The 20,616-nt window shown below is 50.6% G+C and overlaps 6 protein-coding genes and 2 non-coding genes across 8 annotated transcripts; 4 read left to right on the top strand and 4 right to left on the bottom strand.

The window, feature by feature from the left end:
• Window positions 1–109: 109 nt before the first annotated feature.
• On the top strand, window positions 110–1,532 carry NCU01138 (CipA protein). Its single transcript, XM_955952.2, has 2 exons — window positions 110–276; window positions 340–1,532. Exons 1-2 carry the CDS (start codon window positions 205–207, stop codon window positions 1,303–1,305), a joined length of 1,038 nt encoding a protein of 345 aa, XP_961045.1. The 5' UTR covers window positions 110–204; the 3' UTR covers window positions 1,306–1,532.
• Window positions 1,533–1,733: 201 nt separating this feature from the next.
• Window positions 1,734–1,820, top strand: NCU15100. The gene has a single exon. It is a non-coding gene; the product is annotated as a tRNA-Gly (tRNA).
• Window positions 1,821–3,204: 1,384 nt separating this feature from the next.
• On the bottom strand, window positions 3,205–5,144 carry NCU01136 (hypothetical protein). The gene has a single exon (XM_955950.2). It carries the CDS (start codon window positions 4,371–4,373, stop codon window positions 3,570–3,572), a length of 804 nt encoding a protein of 267 aa, XP_961043.1. The 5' UTR covers window positions 4,374–5,144; the 3' UTR covers window positions 3,205–3,569.
• Window positions 5,145–6,215: 1,071 nt separating this feature from the next.
• On the top strand, window positions 6,216–9,003 carry NCU01135 (hypothetical protein; the record flags this gene model as incomplete). Its single annotated transcript, XM_955949.3, has 2 exons — window positions 6,216–6,765; window positions 7,018–9,003. 2 exons carry the CDS (start codon window positions 6,216–6,218, stop codon window positions 8,859–8,861), a joined length of 2,394 nt encoding a protein of 797 aa, XP_961042.3. The 3' UTR covers window positions 8,862–9,003.
• Window positions 9,004–9,785: 782 nt separating this feature from the next.
• On the bottom strand, window positions 9,786–11,974 carry NCU01134 (hypothetical protein; the record flags this gene model as incomplete). Its single annotated transcript, XM_955948.2, has 6 exons — window positions 9,786–9,927; window positions 10,007–10,824; window positions 10,877–10,992; window positions 11,054–11,391; window positions 11,452–11,584; window positions 11,647–11,974. 6 exons carry the CDS (start codon window positions 11,972–11,974, stop codon window positions 9,786–9,788), a joined length of 1,875 nt encoding a protein of 624 aa, XP_961041.2.
• A 2,296-nt stretch (window positions 11,975–14,270) lies between these two features.
• On the bottom strand, window positions 14,271–16,061 carry NCU01132 (MFS monosaccharide transporter; the record flags this gene model as incomplete). Its single annotated transcript, XM_955946.3, has 3 exons — window positions 14,271–15,515; window positions 15,573–15,904; window positions 15,974–16,061. The coding sequence occupies 3 exons, from the start codon at window positions 16,059–16,061 to the stop codon at window positions 14,274–14,276; spliced, it is 1,662 nt and encodes a 553-aa protein (XP_961039.2). The 3' UTR covers window positions 14,271–14,273.
• A 2,497-nt stretch (window positions 16,062–18,558) lies between these two features.
• NCU15099 lies at window positions 18,559–18,650 on the top strand. Its single transcript has one exon. It is a non-coding gene; the product is annotated as a tRNA-Leu (tRNA).
• Window positions 18,651–18,768: 118 nt separating this feature from the next.
• On the bottom strand, window positions 18,769–20,189 carry NCU01127 (DUF636 domain-containing protein). Its single transcript, XM_955941.3, has 3 exons — window positions 19,742–20,189; window positions 19,562–19,682; window positions 18,769–19,502 (listed from the first exon to the last, which is right to left on the bottom strand). The coding sequence occupies exons 1-3, from the start codon at window positions 20,000–20,002 to the stop codon at window positions 19,471–19,473; spliced, it is 414 nt and encodes a 137-aa protein (XP_961034.2). The 5' UTR covers window positions 20,003–20,189; the 3' UTR covers window positions 18,769–19,470.
• Window positions 20,190–20,616: the final 427 nt, after the last annotated feature.

The following is a 20,616-nucleotide window of genomic DNA, read 5'->3' as shown; positions in this document are numbered from 1 at the left end:
CTAGGTACCATTCGGAGAGAACGGAATTAATGTGGCCGCATGGAAACAAATGAAGATGACTTGATATATGAGGAAATCGGGTATAAATACCTCTAGGAGAGCATGGAACAAACAACCGAGGTCAAGATTTGTGGTTTAGAAACAGCATAACACGTAAGACAACACCGTCATCAACAGCCCCCGTTGGCAGCGTTGACTCTCGCCATGACCGCAAAATACACCAAAGACCAACCTGCTGGGTTCACCAACCGCATCGAGCGCATCACCATCGTCGGTGTAAGTCATCACAATCATACCGCGTTGTCTGTAAGTACTCACCTATTGACCATCCCCTTCTAGGCCGGTGGCACCATTGGCTACCCAATCGCCGAAGAACTCCTCGCCACCGGAAAACATACCATAACCGCCATCACCCGGCCCGGCAGCACCAACTCTCTGCCTGTAGGTCTCAAGACCATTGCCGTGCCCTACGATAGCAACGATGGCGAAGCCGCCTTAGTCGACGCTCTCCGGGGCCAACAAGTCCTCATCATCTGCCTATGGTCACAGGCCCCTCCTGACACCCACCACAGGCTCGTCGTCGCGGCCGCCAAGGCTGGTGTGCCCTACGTGATCCCCAACGGGTATGGCTGGGTGTGGCTCGACGACGACGAGAAGAAACGCAAGGAGTCGCTGCACGGCGAAGTTGTCTACCAGAATCTGAAGGACGTCGAAGCGCAGGGGGTGTCGAGCTGGATCAGCGTTCATTGCTCGTTTTGGTATGACTTTTCGCTTTCTATGGGTGAGCGCACCTACGGTTTTACGCTGCCTGACAAGAAGGTGACCTTCTTTGACAACGGCGAGAAAAAGATCTGGACCACTACGACGAGGCAGGTGGGAAGAGCCATCGCGAAGCTCTTCAGCTTGAAGGAGCTACCCGAGGATGAGAACGACCAAGATCTCACGGTTGCAAGGTGGAAGAACAGACCGTTGCGTGTCGGGAGCTTCAATGTCTCGCAGAGAGATATGCTGGACTCGGTTCACCGTGTCATGGGGACCACGGATGAGGATTGGACTATCACAAAGGAATCTTCTGTGGAGAGGAGGGAGCGGGGATTGAAGCTCATGGCGACTGGTCCAAGACATCATGATGGGTTTGTGCTCGCTCTGTATGCCTCAATTTTCCTGCCCGATGAGGTCAGTTGGTTTGGTAAAACGACATTCGATGAAGAAGAGGTGGATAATCAGTTGTTGGGACTGCCGAAGGAGGATTTGGATGAGGCGACCAAGCTCGCGGTCGACATCGCGGTCAGGATGAGGCAGTGATTAGGATGCTGAAGTTGGCCACACTTTTCAATAATCCGCTCAGTTGTCATGGAAATCGATCTTCTAGTTCTTGACATTTCAATTAACTAGAGCCTTGTACGTAGTGCGTAATTGTGAAAGTACGAACCTTCGAAAATATTCCCTACGGAGGAATATCGAACATGGAGCATGCAAAACCGTAATGCATGACCCAGAGACAGGAATGCAGAAAAATGAGTTGTTGTAACAGCGGTCTCTAGCTATCAATAATCAATAGGAGAAGATGTAGTGTTGTCCGCTGCAATATGTGGCTTTGCTAACAGAGTGTCTCTCGCAAGTGTGGTGGCATGTCAGATGACAGTCGGCATGAATCGGAACTTGTTGGTGGTGCAGGTTTGGTCTTGGCATACATAGGCATGAGTACGTGAAGTCATTTCAACAAGCAAACCGCGCCGATGGTATAGTGGTTAGCATCCTCGCTTCCCAAACTCCTTTGGAATCAGCGAGGGACCCGGGTTCGAACCCCGGTCGGCGCACATCTTTTTTCGATTATTTTGCTCTTTCGTTCTGGATATCGCTTCATCTATTCTTCCATTCGGAGACGCAGCTTTTTTTTTTTTTTCGAGATGTTCTTACTTGCTCTCTATGGACTTGCCCGTATCTCCTAGCTGACGTTAGCAAAGCTTTTTCACTTCAGTCAAGGTGATTTACGCCATCTGTACCGCCGAAGATGCAGCTTTCCCAAATGGTGCTGTTCTTCATTGCGGGAATACCATTTTTGTGTTGCTTTCAAAGCAGCAGGTGCGGCCGACTAGCTGCGCGTGATCACACCTCATGGACCAGATTGCCGGCGCGTACAACTTGTGCTTGAAAAACAACGCCCCCGATGAAGCTGTACAAGACCGTATAGAACGGGCCCTATCCCAACATTATCACGGTCCCCAGCAAGAACGGCATACGGCCAGGTACCTAACTGCGATAAGAAGCAGTGGGTCTTGAGCGGAGAGGAGGAACTGAACAAACTCCTCCTGAAGCACAGGATCAAGATACCGTTCTGTTGAGAGTTATGCTCAGGTTTGTAATGAGAGGTAAAAAGAAGGAATCGACTCGATTCACACGGTCAATGCATCACATGATGGAGAGTTCCAGCTTGTGTCCCCGACACATCCGCCTCTAGTCCGCCTCCATTCGCTTCGGTACTCGGTTCAGCTTCGGCTTCAACGGAAACGCAGTTGAGCTTCGAGCTATGAATCATCGTAAGACAAAACTACATCCCCTCTTGGACCCTCGGTTCAGCATTGGCAACACAAACTCCCAATCCCCTTCCGAAACTGGTTTACTATTTTCACAGGACAGAGCAATCAGCTTCAACAAGGAATTGGTTCACCTTGCCCGGTTCATTGATAGGAGGTAGAGAGGTGGTTATGATAAAGTCGGGACCAGTCAAGCTGCGCTCCCGTACCTACGATTGTACCTTATAGTTGAACCGGCATCATGCCTGGTAATCATGTGAACCATGTGTATGTGTAACACACAAGTGTCTAGAGTCTTACAATTATAATCAAGGAGATTCCTGGTATATTTGATAGCATATATATATCGACTCGGCCGTACCGCACTTGTCTCGTCTCGGGAGATCTGAATTATAGTGCAGGCGGAGAACACATGGTTCATGGCATACCAGTTGGATTCAAGAGTCGCCTAGGACAATGTGTGTGTGGTTTTCAAGGCAAGTGGCAAGTCGCCAATTCTTCTTGACGGTTTGGCCTCAAATCCGGAATTTATGGTCTTATATGGCAGGAAAGCGTTCTGGGAATGAAAGTGATTATGTTCAGCTTTCAAAGTCAAGTTGTCGTTGGGGCGTCATTATCTGATGGGTTGAAAATGATAATAATAATATGTACGCAAAGTGAAGTAAAGTTTTGCAATTCGGCAGCCACGAAGGCCCCCCATTAGGTATGATATGTTTCGAAGAGTATATTGGTAACATTGATTCGGTCCCTGAGGGTCCCAAATCAATAGCTGATAGTAGTACATGTACAGTGAGAGGTTTCCTTTTCGTCTGCCTAGAACCAGAGCCAGAGCCAGAGCCAGAGCCAGAGCAAAGAAATGATGTGCGTTGTGTGTATGTGTCCGATATCTCTCTCTTTCTCATTGACAACTCAATGAGATTACCCAGATATAATAAAAATAAAATAAGTCCAATCAAGAAGCGAAAAAGAGAGAGAGCAGCACCTGTGTGTGCGAGCGTGCGAGTTTGATGAGTTTTCCTCTCTAAAGCTTTCTTAATGAGAGGCCAAAACTTCAAATATGCCACTCATGTTCGCTGCCGGCTCCGCTCTTGTCCGTCCACCAAAAGAACCGAATGCCGAAATGGGCGCGCGGGCAGGCGAGGGCTCAAACATGTCGAAGAATGGTTCTGGTTCCACTCTTGCTCGGCTCGCTGATGACATGAAAGAAGAAGACGAGAAAGGAGAGAAGCGCGAAGCTGGGTCGGGGGTTGTGGGCGATGGGGCACTCGAGGTGGTCGCGGAAGTCAGGTTCGACGAGCTTGGAGTTCCGTATAGATAGGCCATCAACAACTCGTGAAGCTCGGCCGTGGCCGTTGGGGAGAGTAGAGTCGGCCTGCTGATGCGCTTATAGGAGCGGGCGCGGAAAGATGGCGCGGGGGATACATCGGTCGGCGTCACGGGACGGTCGGAATACTCGGAGGCAGACGACGAGAACGACAGGCTCCTTGAGGGGTCATTGGGAGTGGTGATGTATGGTGTCGTTGGCTTGGCCTGGGGTCGTTGGGATGTGAGGTGCTGGGGAGCAATCTTGGCCGCAACTCTCCTGCTGTGCCTTCGCTCGAGCTCGGTCTGGAGGTTCCTCACCGGGGAGGAAGACCTGATGGTGGAGCTGCGCTTTGCCTTCCGCTTCGGATCGGTTTCAAAAAGGTCAATAGCCTTCGAAACAGGGACATTGCTCGGAGTGGTGTGGTTGAAATCGTCCAAGAGCAAGGAGATCTGTGTATCTTCCAGATCGGCTAACAGGTCGAAGACTCGGTCTATCGAGGAATGCGACTGGCGGCGGGCGTGGGATGGCATCTTGGGCGGTGTTTAGGAATGTGGCTGAGTCCAATTGGGGGCCAGATGCTGATTACTTGAAGGAAGTATCGAGGATTCGGCGTGGTAGACTTTGTTGAAGTTGCTGTAGATAGAAAAACGAACGACAAAGGAATAAACAGCGACGATGAGTGACGACGACGGTGGACCAAGAAGACCAAAATGAAGAGAGAGAGACAAAGAGAGACAGAGCTGCGATAGCCAGAGTGAGTGTTGGATTTGTAATTTTGTTCTTTTTGTTGCGTTTGTTGGGTTGGTCCTGGTGATATCAAGGAAGGTCGGTAGCGGACTGCAAGCTACGATGTGGTGTGCTCATGACGGCATGACTGGTTGGGATGTGTTGTCTGTCGTCGAGTGTGATCAAAATAGCTGGTGTCTGTAAGGCATCAAGGTAAACAGATGCATTGATACATTCAATGCTGCATTGATATCGAGCGAGCACTTGGTTGTTGCGACAGCTCGTGACTCGGACAGTGCACTGGTGAGAAAGAGAGAAGGGGAAAGTGGAAAGGACGGGAAGGTGAGGAAGGCAGGCCCAAGGAACTTGAAGTCTGGGAATCACGGAAGGTGGAAGGACTGGGACCTGACGAAGGAGGGGGGATTCCTCGGGGGAGATTTTGCCGCGTGTTTGAAAAGGTAAAGGTGCAATTACATTAATTCAACGTCGTATGGGTCTCTTACCATGGCGATAATTTCCATGGGGAGAGCAGCAGCGAACAAAAAGCAGGTGGAGCAGCTAGAGGCAGAAGACCCCAATTCGGGGACGGGTCACCGCGTGGAGTGGACGGGATGCACCCCAGGCTCGGCCAACACTTGGCAGGGGTTGCCCTGGCCTGGCTCCACTGCGCAATCAGCGGATATCTCTCAGGCTTCTTTCACCTCTGCTCATCACACTGCTTGCTGCTCGTGGAAGCGGAAGAGATGGTGACAGTTGAACGACCCCGACGGCCAAGGCCAAACGAAAGCAGGCCGCCACCATGCAGCATCACGCGAACCATGGAGGCAGGGGAAATGGACGCCGAAATGCACGGATCATCTCCTGGGACTGTTTTGCATTTGGCAGGGGCATCCCCCTGGTGAGCCAAGCCACTTGCACCTGCTTTAGCTTTTTTTGTTCTCTTTTAATTGCGCTAACGTTACAGGCCCTTGATTGGTCACATTGCTGCCTTCTTCTCGATGGGCAACTCGAAATACCGGTGCCGGTACACTAGTGTTCGCGGCAGGCAGAGAGAGCAATGAGGTCCTACGTAACGTCAGTCTTCATCCGAACCCCACCTCACCCACATTGGATACTGAAATGACTTCAAACATTCAACGTCTCTCAACTTTCATCTCAAAAACACTCAAACGTCGTCGAGTCATCTTACTTCGTATCATGAGAACAAGCTGATCGTCATCAAGATATCGCCGTGTGATATGGCCTGATAAAATCTCATGTCTAAGGCATCTTCTCCATCTGGTCATCCGCGTATGCCAAATCCACGACAAACCATAGAACACATTGTGATGACCTTGTTTCAACAAGCCACATACCCGACTGTCAACAATGACCCATCACCGAGTCTCAGAACGCAGGTTCCCGAGTTGGGATGGAAGAAATGGTGTTTGGTTCGCTGCCATCCGACCACGCCCTAGAATTCTGCGCGTTAGGAAAGGCAAAAACATTGGATCGGCCGAAAGCCTTCTATTTAAACCACTTATCTGCACAGGAGATTCACGTCCTTCTTTCTTCCCTCCATCATCCCTTAAACTTCCCAAGCAACACAAAACGACTCGACTGACTTGACGTAGGAATATTCGCCCGACACCTTGAGGGAGCTCAAGATGCTGCCCAAACTGCCATTTGAGACGCTCACTCAAATTTTCAGTCACTTCACTCTCACCCTGCCTAACAAGAGCGATGTCTTCCCGGACTACCGCCCCGTACGCAAGCATGAGAATGAGGACAGCGAACTGGCTCGCCACCTTCAAGATCGCCGGACTTTGCGGGATCTTTGCATCGTCTGCTCCCGTTGCCGGGCTGTGGCCTCCCCGATGCTTTACCACACCGTCATCCTCCACGACGCCTCAGCATTACCCTTCTTCACGCGGGCGCTTTTAGAGAACCCTCAGGCAGGCGACATTGTTCGAGACTTGGCGCTCTTGATTGCTTTCAACGACGAGTATCAAGAACGGGACCTTTTCAACTGCGTCAAACTAGGCCTTTGGGCGGACTTGGGGCAGTGGCTCTTCGGTGAAGCTGCGCGTAAAACCCGACCGCGTGAGTTCGACTGGAACATCCGAGTCGCCAGCGACATATGGCATAATGACAGGCTTCCGGTTCAAATCAGAGAGAGAAAGTCGCGTACCACAGAGCTCGTCAACGACCTGAAGCGTAATTTGTGCGGGTGGTCTGGGAAAAGAAGGGTTGATACACGCCCTCCTATGCATGAACTCATACAAGGACTCCTCTACTGCATCCTCCGAGAGACGCCTCAAGTACAACGATTGCTATTGCAGTTTCCTCCTGCTTGGGGATTTAAGCAGAATTGTTTTGCCAAATTCCGGAAACTTCATATTGATAATGCATCATCCTCGCCGAATTTCTGTTCGTTTCTGAGCAGCCTCATACTGGCTTCAAACTCAGAAGCCCCAGGTCACCTCAAGAAAGGATGTAGACTCGGAGGCCAGTTTCCGCTTCAATATTTTCGCTCTCTCGAGACACTGATGGCGGTCGGTCCAGATGCGACTTTTGACCCTTTACGCGAAAATATCAAGAGTATCCGCCACCTGCACTTGTTAGACACAGAGTTGCAACCCCGAACACTCGGCTCTATGCTTCTCAGGATACCTCAAAATCCTGCCTCTTTTGTACTCAAGCAGCGCCCGTCGGCCCCGGGTAATCAGCCCGAGCTTCTAGATTTTCCAACCGAGAAACTACCAACGCTGTCCGAGGTATTGCTTCTGAAGGGCAGCGAACTTCGGGAACTCAGTCTTATCCTCTGTTACACCCACTGTTTCCGAAACTTTATTGGCTCAGGCAAGTGTCTGACCAGCCTTCCAACCTTGGACCGGCTGGAAAAGCTGACGATCCAGATGCATCTCCTTTTTGGGGACACTCGTGGATTCTCAGCCAATCTTCTGGTCCAACGCCTTCCGCCCAATCTCGTGGAGTTGAATATCCTCGACGAATGGGAAATGGATGTTGCTGAGCGTGAGCTGTGGCTGACCCGATACGTGTATCATTACGAGGAGGTCGAGCACGACCCCATCAAAATCTGGATTGAGGAGCAGGCGTATGATGATGACGAAAATGGCGAAAGGCACTTTTGTCATGTTCTTCAGGATCATCCAGTTCTTGACTCAAACGATCGTTATATCGAAGCCCAGAAGAGAACCGAGCTGTACTCAAGGTATCGCATGAAGGTCAAAGCGATGTTGTTAGATATAGCTGCTCAATGCGATGCTGACAAGATCGCCTGTCAGTTGCAGAGAGCGGATGGACAGCAGGGACGTGGAAGCCTTGCCAACCTCCGTTCTGTTACATTTCAGATCGCGCCGAACAAGCCACTCAAGCTCATCCCTGCAGACGAGAATTACCGGTACGATGGTGACTGGCCTCACAGGTTAGAAATACCACCGGTAAAGGACTCGATGGAGAATACTATGGCTGAAATCAAGGCCGGCTCCTTCCTGTGCTGGATCCCCTACCGTTGGACAAATCTTGAGTTGCTCAAGGAGAACTTTGGAGTCAAGGACAAGGAGATGAGCGTACGCTACATTCGAGATGTTGTTTCGCATTCTGAAGATGAGAGTGACAACGAAAGCGAAATCGGTGAGGTGGATGAGGAGAACGAGAGCGCTGGCAGAGAAGAAATCGGTGATGATGACGAGAACGATGGAGACAGCGAGAGCGATGGGAATGACGAGAATGGCGAAGATGAGGACGATGAGGCGGATGGCGAGGATGGCGAGGATGGCGAAGATGGCGGAGATGGCGATGGTGAAGAGGGCCACGAGGGCGACGAGAATGACGAGAATGACGAGAATGACGAGAATGACGAGAATGACGAGAATGACGAGAATGACGAGAATGACGAGAATGACGAGAATGACGAGAATGACGAGAATGACGAGAATGACGAGGATGGCGGGAACAGCGAATACAGCGAGGGCGACGAAAGTGACGAAAATGACGAAGGTGAGGAGGATGACGAGAATGACGACGGCGACGTTGATGGCGAGGCCAGCGAATACAGCGAGACCAGCGAGACCAGCGAGAAGCCCAACCCTCAGCTTCTCACTCTCTGGAATACATTCAGAGCAATCCCCAGGGAGCATTTCATGGATGTGACTGCAGCTTTTGCACGGTCTGGCGTCCGGTTCGATTGCTTTGGCCCTGCCAGCGAGTGGATCCTGGCTATTAGAGACACTGCGAAGGATGAGGTTGAAGCAAAAGCACTCAGTCACGTTGTGGAGGAGGAGCTTTGATCCTGCGGATTGCTGACAGAAGATTCAGACACAAAGAGGATGGATAACCCATGGTGTCGCGCGACTATGCTGGCCGGCAGCTCAGATTCAGAAATTTGCTAATGGCCGCCATGGCTGATAATTAGGTATGCTCGGATGATCATACCTTAGATATAAGGACGCTTGAGACGGCACGTTGACGCCGTTCGGATAGGAGTCCACATCACTCATTGATAGAGACAGATGATGGTTAGATAGCACACTATACCAATGATAGATTCTCAAGACTCCCTGCTGTTCCTTATGTCCGTGATTCTCGGAACACGAACTAGACCTTTTGTTAGGAATTCGCTAGTAGCACACCCAATTGCAAGACAATGTAAAGGTCGTTACGGACAGCTGCTTGCCCCCCAGCTAATAATCCGGCACGTATTATCATCACCGACAAAAGAGTCTTCGTCCATCGCCTGGAGATTATCCAGTGAGACGTGACACGATACGGTGATACCCTAGGCTTTGACGTTCAAATTAATAAGCGTGAAATACATGTCACGATAACTTTATTGATGACACTCGCACTTCCACTGCTACATAGGTAGTCAACAGAAACTTCAATTAACAAGAATTTCGCCTGAAAAAGTCTGTGAAAGACGATTAATCGAGTATTAACTTTAGGGCAATCTGGTTGTTGACGAGTCTATCTAAGCCACTATGACTAGGTGATAGAATAACACCAGATTCTCATTTCTCCTTTTCATCCTAAGACCCCTTTTCCTCGTTCTTATCCGTAAAAGTTTCGTTGATATGAGAGCTGAAGCCATCCCGTTGAACGCCATCCATGTCCGGACCATCATCTGCCACTAGAAGAAGTATTATTCCTCCACAAGAATGCTTTCACGTTCCTTAGACTCGCCCATCTTAGTTGTGCCATGTTGTAGCAACAACTCAAGCGCTAGGAGTAGGACCACCCTTCTTGCCATCCTCCGCAGCCTTCTCAGCCATCTTGGCAACCAGAATGTGGCGGTCGAGCAGTTCCTCTACCATCGGGGAGCGAGGCTTGATAGAAACTTTGAAGGGAAGGACGATCCTGTCAAGAATGAAAGTCAGCAATCACGGCTCCCAATACAGTATGCAATAGCAAGACAGGGAGAAGGAAGACAACTTACGACTGTCCCTTATGCGAAAATTGCGGTTCAAAGTCCTTCAGGTTACCATCCGGTCCAATGGGCAGATCGAATTCGATAGTTGCCAACATCATTGCTATGGCAATCAACAGGCTGTTCTCAGCCAGATACTGGCCCACGCAAACACGGCGTCCGAAACCAAAGTTGCCAACAGGGAGTGGCTCGCCCCAGCCGCCCTCCTCCTTGGGCAAGTAGCGCTCGGGGAAGAAGCGCTCCGGCTCGCGATAGCGCTTTTCGTCTCTGTTCATGGCCCAGACGTTGGGGTAGACAATGGTTCCGCAAGGAATGCGCATTCCGTTGTAGGTATCGTCGCCGTCGGGGTCAATGTCGCTCGAATCTTTGACGCTGGCATGAGGGATGCCAAGTGGGGAAAGGGGGTTGATTCGGTAGACCTCCTGAAGGATGAGGTTGACGTACTTGAACTTGGGAATGTCTTCCAAGGTCGGCAGACGGATGATGCCGGCACGGTTGCTGGAGGACGAGGCCCAGGGTGCGGGAGTGGAGGGGCGGTAGTCTTCCACGGGCTCGGTGGGAACGCCGGTCGTGAGTAGAATGTAGTCGACCTCCGCCTGAGCGCGGCGTTGGACGCGTGGGTGCTTCGTCAAGTATAGGATAATGAGATTGAGAGTTGAGGCAGTGGTATCATTGCCGGCGATGAGCATGGTCGCGGCTCCTCCCTTGATATCCTCCTCATAGTAGACGTTCTGCCTGTTCCTACGAGCATCCTCCCCCCGAAGATGGTACATTCTGTGTACAAAGCATTCCTTAAGCTTGCGAGTAGGGTCGAGATCTCGCTCGTGCTGTGTTTCTGGTTAGCAACCGAGTTCTAGCTGTCTCAAGAGGCTGACTTACGTAGTCCGACATCGATGCGTTGAAAGGACGTTCGGTGATGTTCTGAATGACCTTCTTGTTCTCATGAGCATACTTGAGACGCTCCATGAACGGCAACCAGTCAGGAAGATGGCGGGCTAGAGGATTTATGTTAGTGATTTAATTGCTGGACAATTGTAGCTAAAAAGAGAAACTTACTCCATGGAATGCGATCCATGATCGAGCTGGCTGGAGCCCCTGCCTTGCCAACTGCTTCGGAAGCCTCTGCGGCTAACTTGACCCATTCATCCGTGGGAGTGTCAACATCGATCCCGTAACCAATCTTAAACATAATGGCGACGGCGAAATGAGTGACAGCGGACATCCACTCCTCGGGGTTCTCGATCAGATTCTTGCACATGATCATTGCCTGCTTCCTCTGAAGGGGTTGGAAAGAGACACAGCCAGTCTTGGCAAAAGGAGGCGCCAGAACTTTCCGATGGAGACCCCATTGGGGTCCCCAACGGAGCCAGGTGAGGGTGGGTGCCCACCCCATTCTTTGATGTCAATGTTAGCGATGCTCCATAGAAGACTGGACCATAAGGATAGGAACTTACTCCTCAAACATCACGAAGCGAGGACGATCCGAGTACTTTCTTCCACGCTTCTCGAGCAGCTCGTGGGCAGCTTCATAGGAGTTGAGGACAACCCATTTGGTGCCGAATGTCTCAAAATACAGCACATCAGAGTCTGTTTCCCAGTAAACGTCAGTCGGTCAGTCAGTTGAGGACATATGGGTCACTTCAACTTACTGTATTTCTTCGACCACTCCAAGTATTTGCGGAAGGACTCATTCTCCGGAACATGACGATAATGGCCAAGAAGAAAGTCGCCCGGCGGGCTCGGCGGGAGAGGCGCCTTTCTGTTCGGGTCACCTCTACGATAGGCTTCGGAGAGGTTCTTGTAGGCGGAGTAGGCAATGAAGAGTCCGATCGCAGTCCCCGCTACCGTGTCGACAGATTGCTGTATGAACTGAAAGCCATTAGCAGGAGCGCTTGATGCTCTTGTTGCGCTGCTGTTGCTGGTGACCATATTCGACAACGGGCCAATGTCGAAGTCGCCCATGAAGAACTTCAACATGGCGGATAGTGGGAAATAGAGAGTGGATTGATTTGGTGTGAGTCGCTGTAGTCTTGAGTTGGTTCGTCAAGGTATGTTGCGCAAGGTATGGTTTCACGACCGAAAATGCGGACGACTGGAAGTTTGTGTACGAGTCTAGGTCTAAGTTTGGGTGGGAGGGGAGAATTGCGGTCTCTTATATGGTTCAGTTTCCACTGTCACCAGGAGCACGAACCATTCCAGGTTTGTTTTGCGGCGGTGAATTGTCGAGTGAATAGTGGTGAAGTTCAGGATTTTGAGCCTTAGTTCGTCGTCTGGTGTCACTGTCACACATGGCATAAGTTGGCGGCCCGGACGAACCTTGAGGAACAGATCAACTGTTTATGAATTAGTATTCCATCACAGGTCTTGTTCACCTTACAGCTGGGCTGCTGGTGTTGTTGATGGGATGATGACTGTGATGGTGGTGGTGGTTGTGGGGGCATATCTCAACCACAACTCATACATTGAACCTTGGTGGATGCTGTCGTCGTCGTCCAAACAAAAACATTCCACCGAATCATCTCACATGCAGGAGGACTCAGAAAGCCTCTCGTCCAGTCACGGACAACATCAAAGGTTGAGTTGTGCTAGGAGTGGGTTAGTTTTCAAGTCATTGGTTTTGGGGTGCGGCTATCTCCAGATCCCCATCTCCAAAGATCCTGCTGAGACGCATGTCGTTCCCGATCCAGGCTGACATAGGCGAAGTGAGCAGCATATCGAGGTGGCATAGTCGTAAGGGGAAGTTGCGTCCAGTCGTCACTCAGTCGTAACTCAACATGACAACACTCATCAAGGTCTCCTGTCTTTCCGTCCCAATTCACGCTCGTAGGTCTGCCTTTCTGAGCGAGAGTGAATGAAAAGTGTGACTTCGCAAGAGGATCCTGGAAGTTGCTGGAAGTTTTCGCTCCTCAAGCTGTGCCTTCCTTTTCCAACCCACATTCCACTTGACCAGCTCAACCCTTCCCTTCCCATCCGTCCGCCAGACAGCGTACCTTCCAACTTCAACCCTCATCCCCCACCACCGCTCCTTCCTCCATTTAAAAGGTCCAACGAGAGCCTAGAGGTATCAGCCATGGTTTGATACCCCACCACATTCAGATGCAACGAGTGAATGATCCCATCCATTCAACTGTGTCTCCATGTGACTCTTCACACTCGAATCCCCAAGGACGCGGATCTTTCCAAAGTCCACCACCGCATCCAGATAGGTATCCACGCCATCAACCTTATTTCCCGTCTGCTCCCTTTTGAAACCGATATAACTCCGCCCATTTCTTTCAATCGACGTGATCGTGCCTCCCATAAACCTTCATCCGTGCTCTTATACCCCGGCCTTCGTAATCTGCTTGTGGGTATGCGTCGGCAATTCGCCCGATTCCCACCCCCATTTTGACTCCGTCCCCGTCCACTATCCGTCCCGCTGCCGCATACCTGTCGTTGACCCTTTCAAAAATACTGATCGATGTGTTCCATCTCTTGCTTCTGTAAAGCGACGCGCTTGTACCTGCTCAAAAATGTAGTAGGCCCACGCCTCCCGCTGAGCACGGCGTTACCGCGCCCGCGGCTTAGTTATCAGCGCCGATATGGCTGATTCCGGCCTTTTTGCATGCGTGTCTGCAAGAGGTCGGACCAGTGGGTGTTTGCTTCGTCGGTGGTGCTGTCGCCGAGGTGATAAAGACGGGAGGGTGATAAAGGCGGAAAATTTGCGAGGAGGTGGGCTTACACTTTCAGGCTTCGACGGCCGAGAGGAAGTACCAGTGTTTGGTGTCATTGTCGTCGGTGATACTGGCTTCCGAGGCGTTGTATCTGTGAACCATACAGTTGGTGGTAGGCGAGCCGGAGTGGTCGATCATTCGGGAGCAATCCTGGGGAAAGCGGGAACATAAATCGGGTTAAATTGTCGAAGAAATCTTCGAAGTCTGTAACAATCACCGAGAAACATCTTGTGGTAAAAGAAGAAGACAAATATACTTATCCGGAACTCGTACTTGGTGCTTCTTTTTTTCACATCCTCGCCAACATCTACGCGTACAGTCCAATACTGGTTTGCTTGTTAGTTCGACACCTCAGGTCAACTTCCATAAGCGTAATGATGCTGTGGATATGGCTTTTACAAATTAAAACGCACTGTGTTGGATGTCAAGAATGCCTTTCAGATTTGTACCTAGCCATCTGGTTAGTCCTCAAAAGGTTTAGGACGATTGGGAAGACATCCCGTCCAATATACTAGGAGTTGGTACCAAGTGGAAGCTAACAAACAAGGCAGCGCTAGATTGTACTACGACTCCCGATTACCTCCATCACTACTCGACGAAGTGATCCCGTCATCCGCCCTAGGCGACTCAACATGCGCCTTCGTCGGCTTTTCAAATCCAGACGACTCCGGAATCGAGTGGCTCTGGTACCCAGCAGTCTTCTCAAAGTCAGCCCCGCCAATGCGCTGGCCATCCTTGTCGTACCATTTAGGCTCAACCTTGGCCTGGTGCACTACCGTGAAGTACCCCTTCCACCCATCAACCTTGTGGAAGATCATATCCATTTCCTCTAGTGACCGGCACGCCGTTTCCGGATAGAAGAAATAGACGACTGGAACAATAAAGGCGTTGATGACGGCGAAGATGATGTACGTCTGATACTTGATTTTGTTGAACGCAACCGGAGTGATCATGACAACCATAAAGTTGAAGATCCAGTTCGCCGACGTGGATAGCGCGTTAGCCGGGGCGCGGATGCGGAGCGGCACGATCTCGGCTGGGTAGAGCCAGGACATGCCGAGCCAGCCGACCGCGAAAACCGTGTTGAAGACGAACAGAAAGACGATTCCCGCAATTTGGTATGGCTTGTCGTCTGGCCGGGAGTTGACGCCTGCCAGGATGGCCATGGTGGCCGCTTGGCCGATGGCACCAAACAACATGAGCTTGCGGCGGCCGACGCGCTCGACAAGGAAGACGGCTGGCCACGAGGCAATGAAGTACTCGGTGCCGTTGAGGGCGGCGAGGAGACGGGCCAGGAAGTCGGACATGCCAAGTCCGCTGTAGATGACGGCGGCATAGTAGGTGATGAGGTTTATACCAGAGATCTGCTGGAAAACCTGGTTGAGGTATGCCAGCAGAGTGCGGTGGAAGTTGCGGTCCTTGTCCATGGTGAAGAGGTCCTTGAAGCTGCCTTTGGACATCTCGACAACCGTATCGTGGATGAAATGGAACTCGGTGTCGACAATGGGATCGTCAAGTTCCACGTCGTTGAGGGCGGCCAGGATTTCCTTGGCTTCCGCGTCGCGGCCTTTGAAAACCAACCAACGAGGTGATTCGGGCAGGAAGGGAATAAAGATGAGGATGAGGATGCAGAAGATGATCTGGAAGGCAAGAGGGAAGCGCCAAGCAACTGAGCCAGGGGCAAAACTTAACCCGAGGTCAATCCAGTAACTCAACATGATGCCGGCGGTGACGAGAGATCCTTCGATCATGACCATCTTGCCTCGCTTGTGTGCTTTCGAAGTCTCGGATTGCCAAGTAGGGACCTGCGACTGGTTAGAGCTTGACCTGAAAATTTACCGAAAGGTAGAGTTATAACGCACAGTAGATGTGTTTCCTCCGTTTCCAATGCCGGTAATGATACGCCCAATGATGAAATGGCCTAGAGTAGTAGCGCTGGCCTGAAGAATGGCACCGACAATCATGATAGAAGTCCCGAGCAATATTATTTTCTTACGGCCCCAGGGATTGCCAATGAAGATAGTGATGATGGCGCCGATAAAACATCCCAGGTTGTAGGAAGCGACGGAGATGCCTTGGTAAGTAGATCGCATAGAAGATTCGTGTGGTGTGAGGCCCGGTGCGTCTGGATTGATTTGTTCAAAGTAACCGAGGAACTCGGGGAGAGTCAGAATTCCGCCCATAACACCCTGATCTGTTGTCATTGATGATTAGAAAAAAGTTCTTTTGGCCATATTTGACTCATCTATGTCTCATTACATACCGTATCCGAAAAGAAGAAAATCACATCCGGCAACTGCGCCCACGGCCAGGTTGAGGGGCTGACCTCTGAGCCCCAGAAATGGCTTCATGGCGACACTGCTCGTTGTAAAGCTTGTTTTATTTCGAGAGGTATGTAAGAACACAACAGAGCGATCGGAAGCATATGTGGAAGGGTATGCCGAGATCATATATAGAGGCAGCACGTCGTTGATCACTTTCCTGACTTGAGAAGATCATCTTTGGTAATACCCAAAAGTAATCAAGAAGCAGGAACACATCTCCCTCGAATTTCATGGCAGCACGGCACGAGGAGATGAGCGTGACAGGGTAACATGGATGGTAAACAAGGTCTTTGACCAACCTCTCTCATCTTTGGTTTCCAGTTCTTCACCACAATGGTATCGTCGACACCGGAAAAGGGAAGCCAAGATTTGTCTCTTCAGTTCGTCCACTGTGCAGAACGCAGGCCCCTCACTTCCCCGGACCCTCTTTTCCCGATGAGCGAGGTGCGTTTGGCCAGCTTGGAGTCTCATGGGGTTCGACGGGCCCGGCGAATGCGTGGAGAGCAGTTGGATCCGGGGGACGGAGCAGTGAGACCAATGACGACATCACCCTCGAGACCGGTTCTCGTCCTGAATGGTGCGCATGTCCTGTGGTAACCGTGCAGTACCGTGACAGGTCTGACTGATCGACGGCTGGACAACCTTTCTTGGGAGTCCAACAGCCTTACCCCACAGTCAGTGACTGCAACTTAAACCGCTTGAGACCCCATTTCCGTCCTCGGGATGCCGTGTTGGGGTTTTGTGTCCGGTGTGAAAGCGGACCCTGCATATCGCCTGAAATGGGACTGAAGCAACCTAGCAGAGGATTTGGAGGATCATCCAAGGTTCCCCGTGGGGATTCTGGGGAAGTTTGTCTGGGGTCACGTAGCTGGAGAGTGGATCCTTCAGTGAAGAACGCTTACCTCAACCTTGCCATGGATTGGGACCTAGCCAAGCTCGTCCAGGACAAAATAACATGGACTGCAGCCGGATCCGATTCCTAAACTTATACATGACATCGCTGTGACCACCAAGATGGTATCCATTCTTCTTTTTACTTTGCAAATGAAGTATGTAATTCTGCATGCCCGGGGATGTGCCGAATGTAGCCGGTGGTGTTGTCCAGAAAACGAAGTTGTGGAGATGAACAACTCCAAGTTAATGCTGATGTCAAGTCAAGGTACCTGCTCCTCGTTGCGATCATATAAACTTACTGTCATGGTTTCTTCAAAGTACGGGAATAGACTGAAATGGGTCCATGCTGGAGGAAAGAAGACATGGATCACGGTGAAGTTGGGGTTCAGGTTCTGTAAATCACATGTACTTGCCCCACAGTCGAAGCTCACTGCACTGATGATCACAGGGTTCAGATGCGGAGTAGGTGCCTACACTACTCTTGATAAAAACACTGCTAACGCAGAAGATCATGACTTTGAGGAGTTTGACCCAAAATAGGGCGATATATTATGGACAGCTACGGACAAGACGTTGAGCTCACCTAAAAAGACTCCGCATCTCTCTTTGCAGACAGCGATGCTCAAAGTTTACAAAAACTCATCCTCGGAGACCTTAGCTAACGAGCCAAGACGCGCTGTACTATGTGCACTAACAATAACCCTAGCTCTGTGCGAAGGTTCACACAGCCCGTCCATCTGTCTCCGAGTCCCGATTTCCTTCGGCTTTCAATTCCCAGCCACGTTTTCGTCCACCATTTCTCGCCCCCGAGAAGTGCTTTCTTCACAATATCACCGTGTTTGAACATGTTTCCTTCGACGTTGAGGACGACCGTCTTGAAATTACTATTTCTCATAGTTTCCTGTCTGATATACTCGCTCTGAGCAATGTCGCTGACGCCACAGATGCTGATTCCTCCGGCAAACACGTCCGGACATCGGGTCAAGCATTGTAAAACCACAGTAGCCGCCGGAGCTGGCGTTTGCGATACCGACGCGAAAACAACCAATTCGTCCGAACTTTGCAAAATATCGAACGTTTTCACTAACATCGTCACGGTCGACTATACCGAACTCTCCACGCAGCGCATCGCAGTCCGCCGTTCCATGCGCAGACGAGCTGATATGGTTGAAGAAGCAACACGCATACCCTCGGCTTGTGTGACATACTGCGTCCCCACGATGAGCCCTGGTGGGTTGTATGCACGTTGGCCCGCCGTGTGGTGAGATGATCAGGCGGGCGCGGGGGGGAGCGTTCACTTTGCTCCCTCATATTTGAATTTGAACAGTGGCCACAGGACTGTTAGATCCGGCAAGATATTGATATGGTACACACTTAGGTAGTGTGCAGTAACCGCTGGCAATGGCGAGCCTTGAGTTCTCCGAAAGCCGTACTAGGCAGCCCATATGAATGCTCGTTTTTTGTCAAAAGCATGTCCAGCCATGTCGTCTTGTCGGTTTCCAAGTTGATGTGCACAAAGAGCATCTCTTCAGATTGAATCCGAGCCGCAAACGTTACATTGCTGTCACTATTCGAGCAAAAATCTATATAATGGCAAGTTCTACTAAAATTCCTCAACAACAACAACAACGGCAAGATGGCCGAGCGGTCTAAGGCGCTGTGTTCAGGTTCTTCTGAGTATCGCAGTCCGAAAGGGCGTGGGTTCGAATCCCACTCTTGTCAACAAACTTTTTCTTTTGCTTTTTTGCCCTTCGTCTCTCGGCTCGTCATTTTCTGCTCGGTGGCATTTCTCGATGCGTGTTGAATTAACTGCTTGTGCAATTTCCGAAAGTGGGTGGTGGTAGCTGTAACATTGACACATGCATAGTTGGGGATATGGAAAAGATAATTATGATGGGGTGTTCCATTCATTTTCGCATGGTAGCAAGACGGTGGATGCTTGCATCCCGTGTTCATCATTTGCTTCTTTCGCCTTTTCCTTCCCTATTACCTTTCTTCACGTTTTCCCTCCTCCACAGGCTGCCAGCCAAACTTCGTTATTATGCAACCCGCAATTGGCGGGTCCCATTCTCTCATTTTCGGTAGTATCCAATCCTGAAGAATACACCACATCGCAAGAACACACCGTACATCCCCCTCACTCCCCCTCTTAAAACTGGCATGTGCAATTACGAAGATGCATGGGTTGATGGTACAGGTTGCTCAGCCTCTGGAGGTAAAAATTCCGTTTATGGAGCTGATATTGAGAGACGTAAGAATCAAGGGAAGCTTGCAGTGCTCAGCGGAGGAGAGCGAGGAGCTTTTGCACTTTGTCGCCGAGCATGGAGTCAAGGTAAAGATGACTCCGTTCTATGGGTTAGATCAGGTCGAGGAGTTGGAGAAGGTGGTTTCAAGCGGCAAGCTCCAGGGAAGAGCTGCGATTATCGTCGATCCGCATCAACTTCAACACGAGAAGGAGATCATGAGACGTTCACCGTGGTTCAACGCGAAGACATGATTATTCATGAGCTCATCTCGATGTTGTTTTTCGTCATGCATGCCGTTACTCCTTGATCTCCTGCTTCCGGAAGGTGCCTGTAATTCGGTTAGACTCTACACTTGGTTTACTTGAGGATTCACTCCTTGAACCATACCTGGGATATCGGGCATCCACTTGGGCTTGTTTTTGCAAAAGAACTCGCCCTTGGGAGGTACCTTTTCTGGCTCATCAAAGGACCCCCACATGATGTACCGGAACTTGTCCGCTGCTTCTTCCTGTGAAAGCATGGTGAGTGATGGGTTTCCAGGTGATGTATTGTGGAGACCAATATTACCCCGTATTCACACATGTAAGCGCCACAGTTATCGCAAAACTCCCTTGTCACACCATTGTGCTGCTTGAACTTTTTGGGGGTTCCAGCCTCGTACTTGAAACCCTGGAGGGGGACCTTGGTTGTGAGACCATAGTTGGTTCCAAACGCCCTCTTGCAGCTATTGCAATGGCAAAGTGTGGTTCTCGCATCGTCCAGGGAGTCAAGTTCTAGCGAGTACTGCAGATTCTCGCAGACGCAACGGCCCTTCATGTGGATGCTCATGATGAATATCTGGAGGAGAGGATTTCGTACAAAACTCGGCGCCGTAGAGCTAATCGTCTGTGGTAGGCGAAATATTCTTGACTGGCTAGCGCGGAAGATCGAAGTTGACTTTTGGTGTAGAACTCGGCTCAGGAGTATTCGAGATTGTTTATGTCAATTGCGTGTTGTTCTTTAGTCGAGGTCGAAATACAGTAGGAGTTTGTTATTGAAAGGAAGCCCGAGGTAGGTCGTGTAAGTCAACATGTGACGTCAACGATCTGCAGTGCCTGGGGCGATGGTCTAGGCGCCCAGGATCCTATCTCTCCACCAAATCCCGGGGCGGACATGGCGGACAGGGGCGTCTTCGGTACGCTACCCTATCTCTACCTTTACAGGAACTGCCCGCCCTGGATTTCGTGCCGATTTTTCTTTCCATTTCACTTCCAGATCTTTTTAAGAGACTTCGCTTTGGTAACAACAACTGGTGAATCACTCATGCAAATCATTATCCGCGCTGCTGTGGACCTCCACTGGGCTGGGCTTTCCTGCCATCCCCCGAAAGGCGCTAGACAGTTAACCCGTCTTGCCCCTGAATTGTCCAACCATTGGCGCCAAAACGTCCTGCTCAACACCTG

Source organism: Neurospora crassa, linkage group V (assembly GCF_000182925.2).
Source record: "Neurospora crassa OR74A linkage group V, whole genome shotgun sequence".
Taxonomy (NCBI): domain Eukaryota; kingdom Fungi; phylum Ascomycota; class Sordariomycetes; order Sordariales; family Sordariaceae; genus Neurospora; species Neurospora crassa.
Note: the sequence above shows the minus strand (reverse complement) of the source record. Positions and strands in the feature narration are given on the sequence as shown.